An 18,956-nucleotide genomic window follows, 5' to 3' on the forward strand; every position below is an offset into this window, starting at 1 on the left:
TCACTAGGCATTAAAATATTCTCCATTGCATACAAGGATAGAAGCTCAAATCTCACTTAGGAGAAGAAAACAGTCAGTGTGCTTACTGTATCATTAGCAAATCAATCGTTTGCATATGGTCGTCAGCTGCATCTGCAGCCCCGTGCTGGAACAAGTGACTTTTAACCGTTTCAAACAGGGGCTGTCCCTTTTTTGCTGCTCAGCCATGACCAGCACCAGGGAGCCCTAAACCTCACCTACGCCCTTGGGAAAGGCTATGTGGAAACACTTAGCGCAGCTGAAAAATAAAACCAGCACCATCATTTGCAACAAGAGGCATTTTGGCAAAATATTTAGTTAAAAGCCTCAAAGAACTCTACCTAAAATGGCACTAGAGTTTGGAAACATACCACAGAAAGAGGGTGAGGTGGAAACTGGAATGCTCTTTGAAGTGCTGCAGTATCCAGGGACCAGGGGACGCGGATTAAAAAATGATTCATAAAAGGCTTTTGCTCAGACACTGGGAACTTTGCGGAACACCCCGGAGGAGCGGTGGGTCCGGCAAAGTTAATCGCATTGAGAAAGAACCCGTGCAAGTGCGTTACTGCTTAGCCAAATAATCACCGGGCTGGGGTAATTCAGGGCTCGATTGTTCCTGTGCACAGGGCTAATCTCAGCTCTATCGGTTATTTACTTAATGTACAGTCTGGCTACTTTCGCTGTGGATTAATTGGTTCCCAAGGTTTTTGTTGGCACAGTGAAGAGGAATATCCTCCTCTCTGCAATTTCGGTTGGGTGAGAATCTGGGCAGCCCTTCTCACGGGGACTCGCACAGGAAGGAGGCAATGGTCAAGCTAATCCATTACCTCTAAACCAGGCTCAGATTAATGATAACATTACCACGATTTCATGAGTTACTACACATCAGCTGAACCGAGGTAACTGCTGTGAGCATGCCCATGAAAAAATGAGAGGCGGCAGAGATTTAAATGAGAAATGGGCCAAATCCTGCACCCAGACAACTACAACAGCCTCCTTGCTATTGCTCCTGCCAGTGCTTGTTAACGTACAGAAATCCGACCACAGACATGAGATTCTGAAAATATCTTCCACCAGATGTGTCAAAGGAAACCATGGGATGGCCCTAACGCAAGGGAATGTGCAAAATTACGCTTTGGGTCAGAAAAGCCTTTCTTTTGCCAGTTGCTGACCAGGTAATTCTGGGAGCCTGAGAACTGATGGAGATGGGCAGTCTATCCCAGGCAGTGTGGATACAAACACTACTCATTACTTAAATATTATATAGTATATATACACACATGCATGCTTTTATACCTGCACCCCTTTTAAACATCCAAATCTCTTCTCAGCCAGAAGATCCTTGAACTGATAGAATTATATTTTATCACAATTAATTCATTCTTCCTCTTCCGTGCAGAAACTGCATATTCCTCCCATCCTTGCAGCTTTGTTTAAAACCTCTTGAACAAACTGTTGTCCTGATTCTTCCCATTACAGCTGTGTAACTTCTCCAGGGGTTACAGCCTGTTTTATAGGCAGACAGTAACAAGCTTGGCAAATGCTCTGTGCCGAAAGGACACAAACTAATGCAACTACAAGAGGACCAAGATCAATAAGAGAAAAGGGAAAAGGGCAGCATTGCATGCTAGCTTGGGTTTACAGCCAGGCTGGTGCACTAAAATGCTTCCAGGCAGCTCGGAGCACAGGCAGAGGGAGCGTGCAGAGGACATGGACATACTCTGTTATCACAGACAAAAGGGAAGAGACTCTTACGCCTGCCTCGCCTGCTCGATGGGATCGTAGTTGTCGAGGTAGTTGAATCGGATGGTGTCTGTAGGATGTCTGTCTGACGAACGCCACGGCGGGAGCTCTTTTTTCTCCTTGTTTGTCCTCCTTCCTAGCACAGGAGGTTTTGCCTCTGGGATGTTGCTTCTCACCGGTTGCACATCAATAACTACAAATTCGTCCTTTGGAGGAGTCTAATAAGAGACATGAAAAGAAGATAATACATTTCATCCTACAATGAAAATTAAATTTATTTTGCCTAACTTTAGACTTGTGAGAATTAGGTATTAACTCAAAATTAGTCTCTCCAGGCTCTGTTTTGGTCACTGGGCAGAAATAGGGGCCCAGACAGTGCATGACATTGTCCATGTCCTGAACGCTGTATTTAGATGAGCTGAGCTCCATTTGAGATGTGTTGGCTTCATCCATTGACTACGGAAACAGCCTACGGGGGAATTTGGTTAGAATTAGAGATCTGAGTTTTGAATTCAGGGCAGAGACTCCTACCCTCACAGCTTCACAAACCAGGCATCCAGATCAATGAAACTCAGGAGAAAGCAATGGCTATGGAGTGATGCTCCACCTTCCCAGAGTGGCCCTGCCACCTCTGAAGAAGACAGAATGGGAACAACATCAAAGGCTGTAACAGGCAGATTTTCTGCTTTCTTTCCTTTTCACCAGCTAGACTGATTCTGAAACTTCAGCAGGGGTCACGTTGGGCACCCCACTCCTGCTTATCAGATTGAGACAGGCTATCATATGTTGTAAAACCTGGGGAAGAAGAGAAGGGAACACCCTGAAAGGGTAGGAGGAGAGAGAGACCTTGGTGATTGCTTCTCTCCTCACCAGTGAGATTTTTCATTTCCCCCACCCCCCCCAAGGATGGAAGAAGGGAAAGCAGAGCACATGGCAAGACATGAGCTTAGATTCTAATTTAAAATTGTGTGTCTTCTTTTTTACTAATGGGAGACCAGAGAAAGCTAAAGAGTTAGGAACTCTGCCAGCCCAGAATTTTCCCACTGGTAGGAATATACCTTTGGTCTTGTAACATGCAGCTCTTTCACCATCTCAATGTAATGTTTCTTCCAGATTCCTTGCTCAAAGGGGGTTGGAGAGAAGTTGATGTACCAGCCAAAGCGCAGGCACTTCAGCATCCAGAGCTGATCCAGTTCAGACAGGTATTTCCAGTGCCAGCTCACCTGCGGATGCCCAGTAACCATGTATAAGAGCAGATCAACACCTTGGGGTTTCAAGCATCCAAGATTATATCTAGAGACTTATCTCCTGTGGATGCAGCTCCCCTGTGTCCTTAAACTAGTACAATTCTTCAGCACTGTTTACGCTCCATTTAAACCCAAATTCAAGGTCTTTCCTCATGATGTGCTCATGTATAAGCGTTGGCTGAACTCCAGTGTACGGCAAAATACTCTAAAAATTACTGGCCAAGAGGAAAGACTTCAGCTTATTTGGAGCAACTGCCTGCATTTTTACTCAATAAGCACACAGATGTTGAAATAAATGCTTTATTAGTGTCTACTGACAAAACCAGAAAAATATCCCCCCACCCTCGATCTGATAGACACGTTCTGAATGTTTTCTTCCTAGCCATGATCTGCTGTTATGCCCCGTCACAGAGTCACCTTGCATCCAATGCTTCCTCCAGCCTAAGGGCAAGCATCATCTACTCGTACTACCACGCTTATAACAGCAGCCATCCAATGATATGACCCAAGTAGCGCTGTAAAGACTTTTCTTCCTAATATCCTAACCTATCTGCTCCCTGTCTGTGAATGAATACTGTGAATTTCATCTCAATACAATCTGCTGGAGAAAGAAACTAAAGCAAGTTTTAAACAAGCTGAGATCTTGATGTATTGGTATTATATTACAGAGTGCTATGGTAGTGCTTTAACCTCAAGCTTTAGTGGTTTTTTTACAGATATTGCTGTCACCAATATCTAAGCTTATTCATTCATAACTACCTTGGGTGTCACTTTAAGGCATGAAAGGCCATTTTTGGAGTCTTAGCAGACTGAATCCTTAGACACTGTGCTCAAAAGCACATTGATAACTTCTCTGCTTCTCCACAGCCAGCGCTTTACCTTCGAGCATTTTAAAGGATCTGTTTTTCACTATTTTTCTGAAAGCATTGTATGCACTCCTTTACAACAAACACAGGGCAACACTTTTCAAAGCAACTAATGATTCTGCACACTGTGTGAAGTACTTTAAAAGAACATGGTTTTTAGAAAGTGCCAGGCCTCCTTCTTGGGAACAATCAGCCTTCTAAAGCGCCATACATTAAATGCTTTAGAGCAGAGCACCCCAAATTACTCTTCCCTTTCATAAGTCTCAGCCAATCTGGTTTCATTTAGGGTGTGGGGAAGTGTTGCATCCAATCTCACACAAGTGCCACTAAGCATATGGCACCGGGTTGCAAGGTCAGAAAGCATTCTTGCATTATTCAGGACAGCACTGGCACAACTTTATAGTAGTTTAGTGCTGTTTCTTTGGTTTTTTTTTTTTTTTATCTAGCTTGACCTGACTTTCTGAACCTTAGTATGTGTTGGCTTTTTTACCTGTGCACATCGACAGAGGCTCCGTGGGTCCAGGAAGGAAAAGATGTACAAAGACAGCACTCTGGGGAGCCTGGTGGTGAAATCTAGAGCTTCGGTGGGAACTCGATCCTGGAGCTGCTTGGCACAGAATTTCTGCTGTGACAGGGAGCAGCGTTCCAACAGGTCCACCAGGATCTTCCGCCTCTGACCATCTGTCCACTTGTCAAACTGAAAAAGGAGTTTCAGGTTCTGAGAAACCGGAGATTCAGCTTGTTAAAATAAAGCACGCATGTAAGGCAAGGGAAAGTGCATAAGCAGCAGCTTCTGGTGACTCACTCAATAGCAAAGCACGTAGGAACTGGGAACAAATGGAAAAGCTACATTAAAAGAAACTCTGAAGCCACATAACATATGATTTATAATCCTCAAAGGATCCCAGATGGCCTAGTCGAGGACACACTCATGCTCACAAGACTCCTGGGACCAGTTATGAGACTTGGTTTCACTCGTGGAAAGAAAGAGGCTCAGATGTGTGTTTACAGGATTGGGTCCTGAGCTGACTGCTGCTTCCTCATCTATCCTGACACTTCTATGGCCCCCACTACTGCAGGATTTGGGAGCCTCACAATTTGCAAAGCGTTTATTCTCACACCGGAGAGAAATCCCCACTGCCTTACAGAGAGCTGGAGCAAAGAGAAACTCAATCAATTGCCAGTCCCTCACAAGGAAAATCAGTGGTGCAGATCCGGCAGCACGGTAAAAGAGATTTTTCCAGGCATTTCTGTCCTTATGCCAGACACCTAAAGAGGAGGATTAAAAGAGTTGGACTTCACTGTGGGAAGGAGCAAGCACTTGGGTAACCAGGCGAACACGTGCTGTTGATGCAACGGCACCAGTGGGACGCAGAGTGGGGCAGAGCTGTGTAAACAGGGTGGGAGCAACGGTGGCGGTACCGGTGTTTAGCTTGTGTTGATAGCAGGGGCTGGAAAGGGCCCCGTCAGCAGGAATCTCCTGGGAGGAGACTGACCTCATCGCCACAATCTGTGCAATCTGCCTCAAAACCTGCAGGAGCAGTCCTGGCTGCGAGGGCAGCGCAGGGTGCCAGGAGGGAGGGAGTCTCAGGGGACCATTTCGGCAGCATCAATAGGGCAGCAAACGGCGCGGTATAAAGGTCCTCTTCCAGAGGCAAAATGCAGATTTTGGTGAAGTCCTGCTTCATCCTGCTTCCTAGCAGCTTCTTGCAGCAGGATCAGCTGCAGGACAAACTCACCTTCCTTACGAAGGGCAAGCTCCTGAGGTGCTGGGCCTGTCTGGGGAGCGCTGCCTTCCCCTGCTTGTCTCTTCTCTTCTTGCCCATAGCCATAACACACGCTCGTCTTTCTGTTTCCTGAAGCCAGCTTTCCACAACCAACTACTGGCTCTCCATGGGTCAAATCATAGTAATTTCTGCATTTAACCTCAGGGGTATTTAAAGAACTTATTGAAACGTGACCTCCACAAATTAAAAATAATAATAATAATTTTAAAAAAAGTGCAGCTCTTCATATATATATATAATATATAATATATATAATATATATAATATATATAATATACATTATATATATAATATATATAATATATATGTAATATATATTATATATATAAGATTCAATTATATATATATAATTAAACAATTTATCCAGCTCCCTACATATAATCTTCTATATATGAAGATTCATATATATATATATATATGAAGAGCTGAGTAAATTGTTTAATGTCCAATGCCCTTCCCTTTCTTTTCCTTTCAGAATATCTTTCCCTTACATCCCTTTCTTTCCCTCTCAGAACAAAGCAGACCAGATATTTAGATCTTTTTTCCTCTGCTTCCCCACCAAAAAATTACGGTCAACTGGTGGACTAGCAGAATTATGGTCTAAAATAGACTGTGCAGATGAAAAGTAGCTGAGATGTAATTCATTTCCAGATCATTTTAATGAACCCTTTTTTTCTTTCTTTATTTATATTTTATTTACTTACATTTCATTATTTATTTATATTTTATTATTTATTTATATTTTATTATTTATTTATATTTTATTTTATGTATTTAATTCCAGTACTGGACAATAAACTATAAGAAGTAAATAGCTCTTCTCGTTGCAGACACCTCTACAGGACCTTGAAGTAGGTCAGCAAGGACAAGAAAGGGCGCAGTGGGCATTCCTGAGATCCCGGAGACAAAAGCCAAGAAGAAAGCTCCCAAATGCCCAGGCCTTTTCATACACAAACCGACAGGGAATTAAGGAATACACCCTTTCCCTCCCATCCCTATTTTGCATATAACTTTCACCTCTAGTGAAGTTCAGCAGAGCAAAAACTCACGCAGGGCTTTGGGATCCGGCACTGGGAACCACGTCCCCTGGGACCACCCCACCAGACCAGGGTGCACCAGGGGCCACAGAGAGGGTCTGGACATGAAGGGCTTTTTCTCTAACACGGTGAACTCCTCGTTCATGATCACAGCTACATCCTCGTCTCATTAAAACAATCTGCAGTCACCAGTTTGCAGGTAAATTTCTCCCATATATGTTGCAGGGGGTAACTGGCTCATCACTCTCTTCCACACCGAGAGGTGAAGTGAGCTGATCAAAGCAAATAGCTTCTCTTTCAAAGGGGCACAATATTTGCTTCTGGTTAACTCTTCCCACCCAGCCACGGCTTTGCAACGAAGCAATTCCTCCCAGCATCCTCCTCCTGAGCTCACACCACGAGGCAAACCCCATCCAAACCAGCGTCACGCCGCCACCAGCGCGGGGACGCGCAGCTTCTCCGTGGCACTCGGCAGCAGCCGAGTAGTTAAGCAGGCAGAATTTGTCTCTTTTCCAGCATTCGCAAGCGTGTCCCCATCCCACTTTTGGCTGCCTTGCTCCGTGCCTGTGCCGAGGGCAATCCAACCAGTCAGACTGGATTCCCCTTCTCAAGGCTGCGCCTTCCCCAGCCGCAGCAGCCGGGAAGGGTTTTCCCTCGCTCTGCCTTTCCCCCAGCCCCGGCGAACAATGGCTCTCCCCGGGGACAGAAGGCCCTGCTGGCCACCGCACCGGTCCCGCGATCGGTTTACAATTAATCCCTGAGTGCACACACACAAATGATGCAGCCGGACATGAAGGGGGAAGCCCGGGACCTCGGTGGCGAAGAACAGAAGCTCTGCTGCTCAACCTAAAGAGGCCCCTCTCCTCTATAAGACGCCGGTTGTACTAGAACGGGACATAATCCTGCCTCCCAGGCGGCATATTGGCACGAGTTCGCAGGGTTACAACTACATGCAGGCACCCCTGTGCTCTGCGAGGGTAGCACCGAGTCCCCTGGTCATCGAGGCTCTCCGGGGACACCCCAAGTGCAGAACAACGTGCACGTGGATGGAGAGGATTCATCTCGGCAGAGCAACTTGCCTCCCCCCCAACCATCTCCCGGCCCTGAACATGGCTGAGAAGAGAAGGGATGAAGCAGGCAGGCACCTGGGATCCGCCTCGTACACGGGTCCAGCCAGCAAAACCCTAAACGTCACTGCTGCCAAGTGGCTCCTTGTCGGGAATTAATGACTAGCCCATGGGATCTGTTCCTTTTTGCTTTCACCACTGCACTTCGACACCTAACCCTGAAATTTTGGAGGAGGAGACTCCTGGGAAGGCCGCTGAGGGGCACGGAAAGCCAGCAGCTGGGTGATGAGGAGCTGGAGCCATTGCTTCTGCACCGTGGCACCAGCATGGGGTAGAGAGGTGTCCACAGGTGGGGGCTGTAGGGTCTGGGACAGAGCTGCCCAAACACCACTGACCTGGGCTGTGGGTGTCCTGCGAAGCCTGCAGCTACCTGTCCAAGGGTGACAGTTGTCTGCAGGCCTTGTGTCTGATCTGCCGTGCTGTACAAGTGCCTCAGCTGCCCCAGGATGTTTCAGATGGCCCTAAGGGACTTTCAGTTTGTGCTCCTGAACCCTGCCCTAAATGCCCCAGCTCCCACCGTGGTCAGTGACGGTGCAGTCGATGCCGTCAGCGAAGCCTGGAGAACACCAGTTCAGCTGAGCAGCCACTACTGCTGCCTCTACCCCAGTAAATAAAGGTGCCCAGGGCCATTTTCTAGCGATGACACCAAGAGGCAGACGATGCACATGTCCGTACCATCATGCTCTCACCCTTCACAACAAGGTGGCTGAATCCACCCTGCTCTTTTGGCACAGTTCCTGGCTGAGGCTGATGTCCAAACCGTGTCTGAACAATGCCTGGAAGAGAGCTACCGGCCCAGGCCAAAACTGTGCCAGGGAGCGTGCTAACAATTTCATGGTGTGGATGAGCGAGTTCCAGGACCTGGGAACATTCAGATGCGCTGTATAAATTACTATGACAAGATGTAGCCCACAGGGTGAGTTGAATCATTGTCTGGGCTCCCTGACTTGTCTACATCTCATTTGGCTTTAGCGGAAGCTGCGATGCTCAGATCACCTGGAGACACTAAAGCTTTGGTGTCTTAATCTACAAGTTCAACCCCAGCCTCGTTGTCAACATATTAACCCGGGTGTCAGCATGATAGCATTAAGCATTAAGGTAGAGCAAAATGCTTTTATGTATTGTAAATTAATGGGAGGAATTTTTGGCTTGCAGTATTGAAAGACAGCAGAAAGGGAGGCTGAGAGGGAGCACGTCAAGGCATCTGCCCCAGGTGCAGTATAGAATAGCAACTGGAATAAAACAGAAGAAACCAGCAGAGAAATGTTAACCCTTTCCCAGTGCAATCATCAAAAGGGTTTCAGCTGAAAGTCAGCAGCGTAATTTATCTTTAATATTTTTCTGGAAGGTGTAGGGGTTAAGGATTTAGTGTGACAGAAATTCAGCAGAAATGCCTCCCGTAAGATCAAAGCCTGCAAATACTCAAGCACGGGAACAGCTACGTAGGACAGGCTGCCTCCTGCCACCACGCACTACCGCTGCTTCCACGAATACCCCGATGAGTTGAGAGCAACCTGAGCCAGCCAAAAAAGTGTACGGGGTCCCGTCATACGTCTTGAATACTGCAGGTGACAGCACAGCTAGTCCCACACCCTCTGGGGCTGCCCAGCCATGCAGAAGCAGAGGAAAGAAATCCCTTCAGGTCACGCAGTTCATTGATTCTCAGCCTGTGTTTTAGGGACCACAATAGGTTGGGAGACATCAAAGATGTTCCGTGAGACAATTGCATAGAAATAACAAAATGAAAACACACACGCATAGTCCCTGAACGCATGCAAATAAAATGAGGAGGAATAAAATAAACAATAAACTTAGAACATTTAATCTAATCTTTTTTTTTTTTTTTGGCTGGCTGTAAAGGATCACCACTCTGGCAACGCCGCACAAGGAAACTGTTCTGCTTTCCCAGAAGGTTAGATGGTCCTTCAGTTTAAAAAGGTTCAGAAGCACTGCACTAGTTCATCTCCTACTGCAAGGCACCTTACCTAGACCATTCGTGACAAGTGTTTGTCTAACCTTTTCTCAAAGGACTCCAGCACTGGAGATTTCCACCCAAAACCCTCAAGGCAAGTTATTCAGGCAGTGAATTACCTGTAGGTTTTGCTGGTGGCTAAATCGTATCTCAATAATTATGATTCAAGCCCATTTCTTGTCCTACCCAATGTAAACATGGAGATCAGATTATTCCCATTCTCTTTGTGGGGAATTTTTATGTGTTATTGGAAAGATGTTACTACATCTTTTATTCATCTTCCCTAGAGTGAACAGATCATTTTCAAATTTTCTGGACTTAAGAACATTCTCACCTTTACCTGTTTTCAGAAGCATCGCCAATTGGTCCTCAGCTTTCTTAAAATGCACTGAATGGCACTGGGGATAGCTCTGCCTTTCAGACAGCCCTTTGGGATATTCCCCTTTTTTACAATTATAAGACAGTCATCTTGTATTCAGTTTGTGATGCATCATAACTCCCAACAATTTTTATGCAGAATTGCTGCATAATCGAGTTTTCTCATATCTGCAGTTTTTGTAAATGTCATTCTTACTTGTAGCACTTTTCACTTGTCCTCATCAAATTGCAGATCATTTCATTTTGATTTCTGATCTCCAAAGTTCATGAAATCACTCCAAGCCTGATATCACTTGCAAATTAGTGTGTACTTTCCATTTCATCACCAAAAATACCGAACGGTTCTAGATTTGGGACAGACTTCAGCCTCCTAGTTTCATAATAAATCACTTGTAACAACACCGAATGTGGATTCCCAGCCATACAAACCCACCCTTCAGCAGTTGCATCCAGTCCATACTTCCTGAGAGCACTACAAGAAGGCCATGCCTATCCGTGGAAAAAGTCCTGCCAAGAGCACTGTGATTTCTTGACAAAGTTTCTCCCAAACTCCGAGTGCCCTAGGCTTTGCATACCACATATCATAATGCCAAAGGCTTTGAAGGGAGTTAAGAAGAGCTTTTGTGCTTTTTGTGCTTTTTGTGTTTCCACACCCTTTTCATTGGCATGATGGATGGCAGAAGCACAAGGAGAATTAACTCTGAAGGAACATGATGACAAGCACTGATCGAGTGACATAGAAGTGTTAGGTATTTAACCTTTCAGAAGATGTTTCAGCACTCTTCATTGCATTTGGGGGAAGGTTGTTTCCAGATTTTGACTCTTTCAAATGGGGTTCCAATAAAAATGCTTTTGCATTTTTGCCAGCATACATCCCATGGGCATTATAAAGCATCCGCCAATTTTCAAGAAACAGGTTTTAGGTCTGTCAGTTACTGACTATCATGTTAAAAGATATGTTTTAATAATAATAATGGCTTTTGCACAATGATCATTTAATTATTTTGTTTTCTTGGTTCCCATGAAATCCCTTATTATCAAAATGCATGCAAGTCAACAAATTATGGAAAGCATATTTCCTATAAAGATGAATAATTCTTATGAGGTTAAAATCAAAATACTTGTTTATAAAAGCCAATTCATTTGCAAAATAAATTCCACAGGAGTGACCTACTGAACATAAAGAATAAGCACCATATTTCAAGTAAAGTAACTGTGCAAATACTCTTTATCAAAGAGCGCTGATAAGGAGCATCATTTCTGTACTTCATAGAATCATAGAATCATACAACTGCTTGGGTTGAAAGAGACCTTAAAGATCATCTAGTTTCAATGAGATTTCAATTTAGCTTGTGTGTGATATGTGACTATACGCCTGGTTCTTTGGTTCCGTTTATAAAGATGTGCATAGGGCTCAACCATGCAGTTACTACTGAGCCCCTTTAATACATTCACTCATTTATTGCAATAAACTCACTGAGTCTGTGTTCCTCTCTTCATAGGAGACTAAGCAGATTACAGCTGCTTTCTCATAAAGGTCTTTATATAGGTTTTGCCTCATAAAAGAGAAAGCACAATGTGATATTTCAGGTGTGAGCTTAGGACTAAGGCAAATATTGTGCCACTGCGTGCTTTGCCATCAGGTTCCCAGGTAGGTCTCTTAGAGCTGTATTCCTTTAAAGCTGCCAGCTACAACTCCCTTCATGGGCTACAGAAAGAAACAGGCATCTCTGGAGGGCTGTTCTTTCATCCCACATTAAGTGAGATGAATTACCCTCTGGAAGCACTGCTTTCTTTCTCTCTGTTGACTGTACATGGAGCCTGTGATGACCAGACCAGCCAGGCTTAAATATCTATGTTTCAGACATGCACACTCAGCCAGAGAAAACCCATCCTAAATGCCAACCTCGCAGTGATTTGTGGCTGGGGCAGACGAATCCTATCTCAAGTCTCTCTCTGCCCCATTTTTTCGTCAAAAACAGGGTGGCAGCACTTTCCTGTCTCACATAGGAGTTGTGAAGATAATGACAGTGAGAGATTGCGAGATGCTCAGTGATTGCAGCATTAGGAGCCCTATGTGTGCACTTAGTAGATAACATGTCATTTATTACCAGCTTTAAAGACTTGCTAGCAGGCAATGGCAGTATCTAAACATCCAGTATCCTCTCTGAAGACTTCACAGACTTTTCCCAGGGCTTCTTATCCCATTTCAGATCATTTTGAAAATGAAATATGATTTCCCAAGTTCAGAACTTACAGAAATAAGGCACTGAGGAAATTTACACCTTTAACTTCACCAAAAGTACAGCAATCACAGCTCACTTGCACATCCACATGAGGAAAATGAACCCCTTTTTCAAAATAGGTTATGTTATATACTCTCATTACGGCAATCTCCTGACTAATTCAGAAACCCAACTGTATTTAAATATATATTTAAAGGGAAAAGTTTACCCATTTTCCAAGCAGGGCTCTTCTTTCTTCAAATACCTATAAAACATAAACACACAAATTAAAATGAATACTTAAAGAGGATTCAGTATTTCTGAAGAAAAAAATACAGCTTGAAAAAACATTTGTGCAACCTACAAAATATAAACAGAATCACAGAATGGGTGAGGTTGGAAGGAACTTGTGGAGATCAGTTAGTCCAAAGTCCCTGCTGGGTCAACAGAAACAGATTGTTCAGGGCTACGTCCAGCTGGGTTTTGAACATCTCAGATGAAAGCTCCACAGTCTCTCTGGGCAACTTGTTCCAGCGTGTGACAACCTTCATGGCAAAAAAAAAAAAATAATCCTATGTTTAATGGAATTTCCTGTATTTCAATTTGTGGCGATTGTCCCTTGTCCTTTCCCTGGATGATACCAAGAAGAGTCTGGATCTGTGTCCACGTCATCCAAGTCATTAATGAAATGTTCATTTAAATGATCCTGGCCCCGGTGTAAATCCCTGATGTACTCCACCAGGGACTAGCCTCCAGCTGACCTTTGTGCTGCTGATCACAACACTCTGAGGACCGTAAATCATTTTTCAGTCCACCCCACTGTCTATTTTTCTAGTCCACACTCCATCAGCTTGCCTGGGGAGATGTTATGGGAGACAGCATAGAAAACCTCATTAAAGTCTGAAAATCAACCAGTATTCCTGGACCTCGCGTCTCTCCAGGACCCTATCCCAATCAATTCTTCGAAGCAGATCACTGAAGAGGTCAAGGTCTGCTCTTCTCATGTCCAGGGTTGTGATCCTGCTATTTGCTTTGTTCTTTCCTCTTGGTATCCTGAACTTTGTCACTGCAGGTTGTTCCTTTAACTGTAGGATACTCCTGAAAGTTCAAGGGCTATGTGAGCACACCTGCGAAGGACAGCTCCGGCAGACTGGCTGCAATGTGCTGCCTCACTTCTCTTCTTTGCAGCTCACCCTAGCAGTCTGCCCTCTTGGGCATACAGTGACACGTGGTGTCTCACGTGCTTTGGTGAGACCAGAAGCTGCGCTTCCTAGATCTTTATTTTAGAGATTTCAGTTCTCCTGAGTTGGAGATATTGGGTGCCTGAAAGCTCCTAGAATGGACACAACGTGAGTAGCTATCATACAGCCCTGGCAATGGCTTCAATCTTAATGCAGTGAGACTGGCAGGAGTAAGAGTAAGACCAGTCTTTATGGCTCATGCTGTGCCTAGGCACTTTACAGTGACAACTAACAAGAAGGATGATCGGTATCAAAATACAGCGGAGGGCTTGTGATGTTGACCTTTATCCATAGGGAGCTAGATCTGAAAGCACCAGCACGTGGCTTCCCACTACCACAAAACTGCCTTTACACTCAGGATTGTGACCTGGCAAGTGAGGAAATGTTGTAGATGTGTTTTCTTTCCAGAAGACAGATCAAAGAGAAAAAAGCCCAGCTTATAACTGCACATAAAAACAGCTATTAACCACAACTAGAAAACACGCTTGATCATTATAAACTCCAAACATGTTATTGCTTTGACAGCCTGCAAAGAAGGTTCCTGCAGAGAAAGACATTATCAGTGCTGATGTCTGGGACAGCAGTTGTCAGCGTTAGCTCTGTCTCTCTCAGCAGGAGTGTCTCTCGTGAGGGGTGGAAAATGTCATTTCTTTTGTTTGCATGTTGTCAGTTATTATTTGCTTTATTTGCATGTGGGACACTTGGCAAAGTTAAAAACAACAACAACAACAACAACAACAAAACACTCTAACAAGCTGAACTTGGAAAAGGATTTGCCACAAGCAAGTGATGAATAGTCAAAGATCTAAGTTTTGGGTTGGATAACTCCAGTGAAGCAGTGAGCTATTTATATAACTGAAAGCAATGTTAATGGCCTTTGATCAAAGAAAGACGCATATTTGCTTTCAGCATTCTTGGAGATACATCTGAAGCCGACTTTGTCAGAAAGTTCTGCCTACTCCAGGCACTTGGAAGCACTAATTAGCAATAGAATGGCCCCAAATTGGTATAATCATCCACTGACTTAATCAAGACCATGTTTACTGTCCTCTCCTCCAAAGCCTTCAAGTTATACCTATGGAGTACCTAAGCTGGCTGGCCTTGGATGCAGCCTAAGGCCTAGATTGCTCCCAAGACCTTCCATCTCACATCCGTGTCTTTAGGTGGTTTAAAACAAGCTCAAGTTCAAGGCTGCCTGGCGAATCCCTCCAGCCATTGCTGCAAATGCCACTGGGGGCTCTTCTACCCCACTGCTAGCAGAAGGGAAATCATCTCTTCCTTAAAGGCAAGACTGACACTGAAGTCTGCCCAGTTTTGCTGAGGGTGAGCATGCTGCCCTGTCTCCTGCCTTTACTACCTCCTCAGCTGTAGCACACCCTTGGCATATCTAAGATCCATCTCTGGTTTTCTGACCATGAACGTTGCATAATTCATCATTTCCTAATTCTGGCTTCTTGGCTTCAGTCTGTCCCTGATGGTGATCCTGGCTTTAAAGCAATCGTACCTGCCCACGGCCCAGTAGTAACACCCTGGATGTGCTCTGACAGCTGCTGTAAGGGCAGAAAAACATAGATGGAGGCTACAACATTCAGGATGTACAACGGGCAGGAAAGATCTTGGGTCCTGCCAACAATGCAGGCAAGTGCACTCCTGAGCATATATAAAAATCCAGAGAAACCTGCAGGAACTACTGTTGGAGCACCCCATGGATTAACCAAAATTAGAAAGGTAGCAAATTTACGCTGCTATCTGTTATTGAGTCTTCTCCTAGCAATGATTTAGATGGAGCTTAAATGCTACCGCTTTGGATCAGCTCTAAATTCTCACCACTGCTGTCCCTCATTTCCTATTCAACTAACAAGTTCTTTTCTTAGGCACCTCTTCTCTCTGTGCTTTTATCCTGTCATTGTTTTTCACATACCTTCTATCTATAAACTCTTTTCTCCCTTCACACTTTGCATTCACTCGAGTGCAGAAATGAACAGAGATATGACTGTATGAAAATGGCACCTTCTCACTCACTGGCTCCTTATATATATCAATTGGATTATCTCCCAATTTCAGCTGTCAGCAATATTTTTGTTTTCTGCTAAGTCGGTAGAGCCAGCGCTGGGAGTAGCACAGTGATAAATGAAGAAGAGTTTCGAGCAGGTCAGTGCTATAAAACTTGGATCAGAAACAAGTAAAGACGTTTTATCACAAACTTCATCACTGACCAGAGGTAGTAGGAGGTAGGTTCTTTCCTACCTGGCACATCATTAAGGGCTGGAGTACACAACAATCCAAGATGAGCTTTTAAAGGTTTTGCTGCAGCTAAATGCAACATCACACTGCCTAAGGAGCAGAGGAGTAAGAAGTTGGGAAAGGGCAGTTTTACCCACGCACTCACTGCTAGTCAAATCACACTTTATTGCACAGTGATGTGCGTCTGTAAAAATGTGTTTTAAAGAGTGTAGGAAACAGACATTAAAATGATTCAAAGGCGGGAGAATCTGCCAGATTGAGAAAACTTCAAAGAGCTCAATCTGTTTAGTTTATCAAGAAAAGATCAAGTGTTGGCTTGAAGCAGAGTAAAAGTACTTCCACAAGGAAAAAATGCTGGTTACAAAAGAGTTTAATAAGCTAGCAGAGGAAGATTTAAATGATGGAAGCTAATGCTACAGGTATTTAGACAAGAGACAAGGTTTAATCTTTTAATGGTATGGAGGATTAACAATGAGAAAAGAAACTGAGGGAAGTGATGAAATTTTCATTTTGTGATAATCCCAGAGGCACACTGGATACCCTCACGGAAGATATATTTTAGGCAAATTCAAGTTATGGAGCTCCAGACAGGGAGAACTGTGTGAAATGAGGGACTGAGAAATCCAGGAAGTCATACCATGTGATGTAATGGCCCACTCTGGATTAAATTCTGTGAATCATCAACAGAAATTGAAACTGAATTCTGAGGGAGGAATATGCTCCTGCTGACACATGAGACATTAGCAGATCCCAGATATAGTATGCAGAGTGGGAGACTAGGAAATGCATCTTGTTATTTATAAATTGAGTGCATCACTTCAGCTAACAAAATATCAGTCTGGCCTCATCACTGCCAGGCTTAGCAGAGGAGACAGGTACTAAGATCTCTCCTACAAAGTGGGCTGGAGCTCACTGGCCACTCAGACACTTGCACTGACACTCAGTTTGCTCTGGGGTTAAACTGAAGTCTTCTGAGGCAGAAAAAGAGTGATTTAGCAACTTTCACTAAGAAATGAATACATATTTGTTTGTTTAAAAACAGTTGTTTGGCAAAATAGCAATACTTGAACTACATACTTATGTGCTTTAAACAATAAAGGTTAGAGCTTTCAGTTTTTACATAACATAGGAGGTTTCATGTGTATATATATATATAGACTATGTATGCTATATATATGTACTTCTAATAGCAAAAAAAATAATCTTTAATTTCCTATTCTATTACTCATGACCTACACAGCCAAAACCATAAGTTATTTTTTTTCTGGGACTTGAGAATTTGTCAAGTGAAACAGAATTTGCTTTAGGATTTGCAAATATTCAAGACCCAACTGGAAAAGGTCCTGAGCAAATCCTCTAGCTCACTCTGCCTTGAGGGATTTGACTAGGTCATCACCAGAAGTCCTTTGCAAACTCAACAGTTCTGTGATTCCATGAATCCAACCCATTTGCATGGAACTTGCCTTGTCATTCATGAGCTGATGGTTCAGCGGAGTCCACGTGCTCATCTTGGTTTGTAGCTTGGGGCCATCCATGTTTCTAGGAGGTGCAAATGCCATAGATGTGTGAAATGGGGAATCTTTGGCGTCTGCTCAGCACCAATGGCTACAACAATTGGACAGAACAAAGACCAGCATTATCTCTGTGCTACTCCATTACACGTTAGTGAAAAGCAAATCATTTCAAGATGTAATCCAATGACTTCATAGCACAGCTACAATACAAGCAGAATTATTTGAAAGTCAGTTAGGAGTAACGCCTGCATTTTATTTTATGCACCCACAGTAACAGCGACCGTAAAGCCCAGATTTCCTGATGGAACCTCTGTGCATTAATATAATATAAATAGTTAATAATTAAGCAGGTCTTTCTCATTGCAAACGTTATTGAATATGCCTTTGATTTTTGCTGCATAAATGATCACAACAGGGTATCTGCAGCAAGCTCGAAAGCACATTCGATTTCTCTTTCCAGTTGTTGTCACTGAAAATTTGAGATAGCCTGTGCATCTACTTAAGTGACACTAGATGGGTTTTTACTGATTTTGATGGGCATATAATGCCAGGTCTCCGAGGGCCAATTTGTTTCTATCACATTTAACTGAACGAATGAAATCCAGAATGGTTCAGAATTGACTGAAATCTCTCAGCGTCCTGTCGTCAGGCAGATTGGTTTTGACATCTGAACTGACTGTGCTGCTCTTTCAAACAAAAAAATTCCTAGGTGAAGTAAATAAGGCATTTAAGAAAATTTCCCCTTGCCTTTTGTGAAACCAAATAATTGGACGTTGTTCAGGCTAAGCCATTTATTCATAATTGTTTGCCCAAAATAGGAAAAGCTTTATTTTTTTCCCCCCTTCATCCTGTATCCTGCAGCTGGATTCAGCAGCATAATGTCGTTGCTCACCTCAGGAAACCAATTTCCAGACTGGAGGTTTAAACTGCAGCAGCCTGAAAACCAGGTCATTTCTTTACAAGTAACATTAAAAAATATCTCTGTTTCCTTCATACAGATATTAGGTAATTGTTCTGTAAACACTTCAGACTGTTTTAAAGCTTCATGGTGGCAAGGTGAACAATAGGACATTGGGAATGAAAGAAAAGGTAACTCCATTAAGTAACTCCAATGTTGTGTTGCCAGCTTACCCTGAATCCAAGCACCTCAAAACCTACACAGCAAATAGACCTTTACAGCTAACACGGCTTTAAGGCTCACAAAATACACTTTCGTGAAAGCCCAGTCCTTCTTTCCTTACCCAGGCAAAATTCCTGTCTATATCAATGGGAGATTAATCTTCAAAAAAGCACTGCAGGATCTGTCTGGGCACATCACCTTTTTTGATTAGTTTTTCATCCTCTTCTCTCTTAAGTTATTTTGGAATCAAAGAAGTCTAAAGAAAAAAAAAATCAATCAGTTATATTTTTCTCTCTGCATCTGGTGATGTAATACGGACCATAGTTTGAAAATAAGTTCATTACAAGAGTCTGAGTTCTTTCTTTCTTTTTTTTTTTGTTCTATGCAGATAGGAATTTTAACTTCCCACAGAGAAGCCACTAAAAGCTAAAAAAGCT

General features: G+C 43.5%; 1 protein-coding gene across 1 annotated transcript; it reads right to left on the reverse strand.

Annotated features, from left to right (window-relative positions):
- Positions 1–1,769: 1,769 nt before the first annotated feature.
- On the reverse strand, positions 1,770–6,843 carry FBXO16 (F-box protein 16; the record flags this gene model as incomplete). The annotated part of the gene is made up of 4 exons (XM_083831119.1): positions 1,770–1,979; positions 2,820–2,984; positions 4,365–4,571; positions 6,763–6,843. The coding sequence occupies 4 exons, from the start codon at positions 6,841–6,843 to the stop codon at positions 1,770–1,772; spliced, it is 663 nt and encodes a 220-aa protein (XP_083687245.1).
- Positions 6,844–18,956: the final 12,113 nt, after the last annotated feature.

Source organism: Anser anser, assembly GCF_964211835.1.
Source record: "Anser anser genome assembly, chromosome: 3".
Lineage (NCBI taxonomy): Eukaryota > Metazoa > Chordata > Aves > Anseriformes > Anatidae > Anser > Anser anser.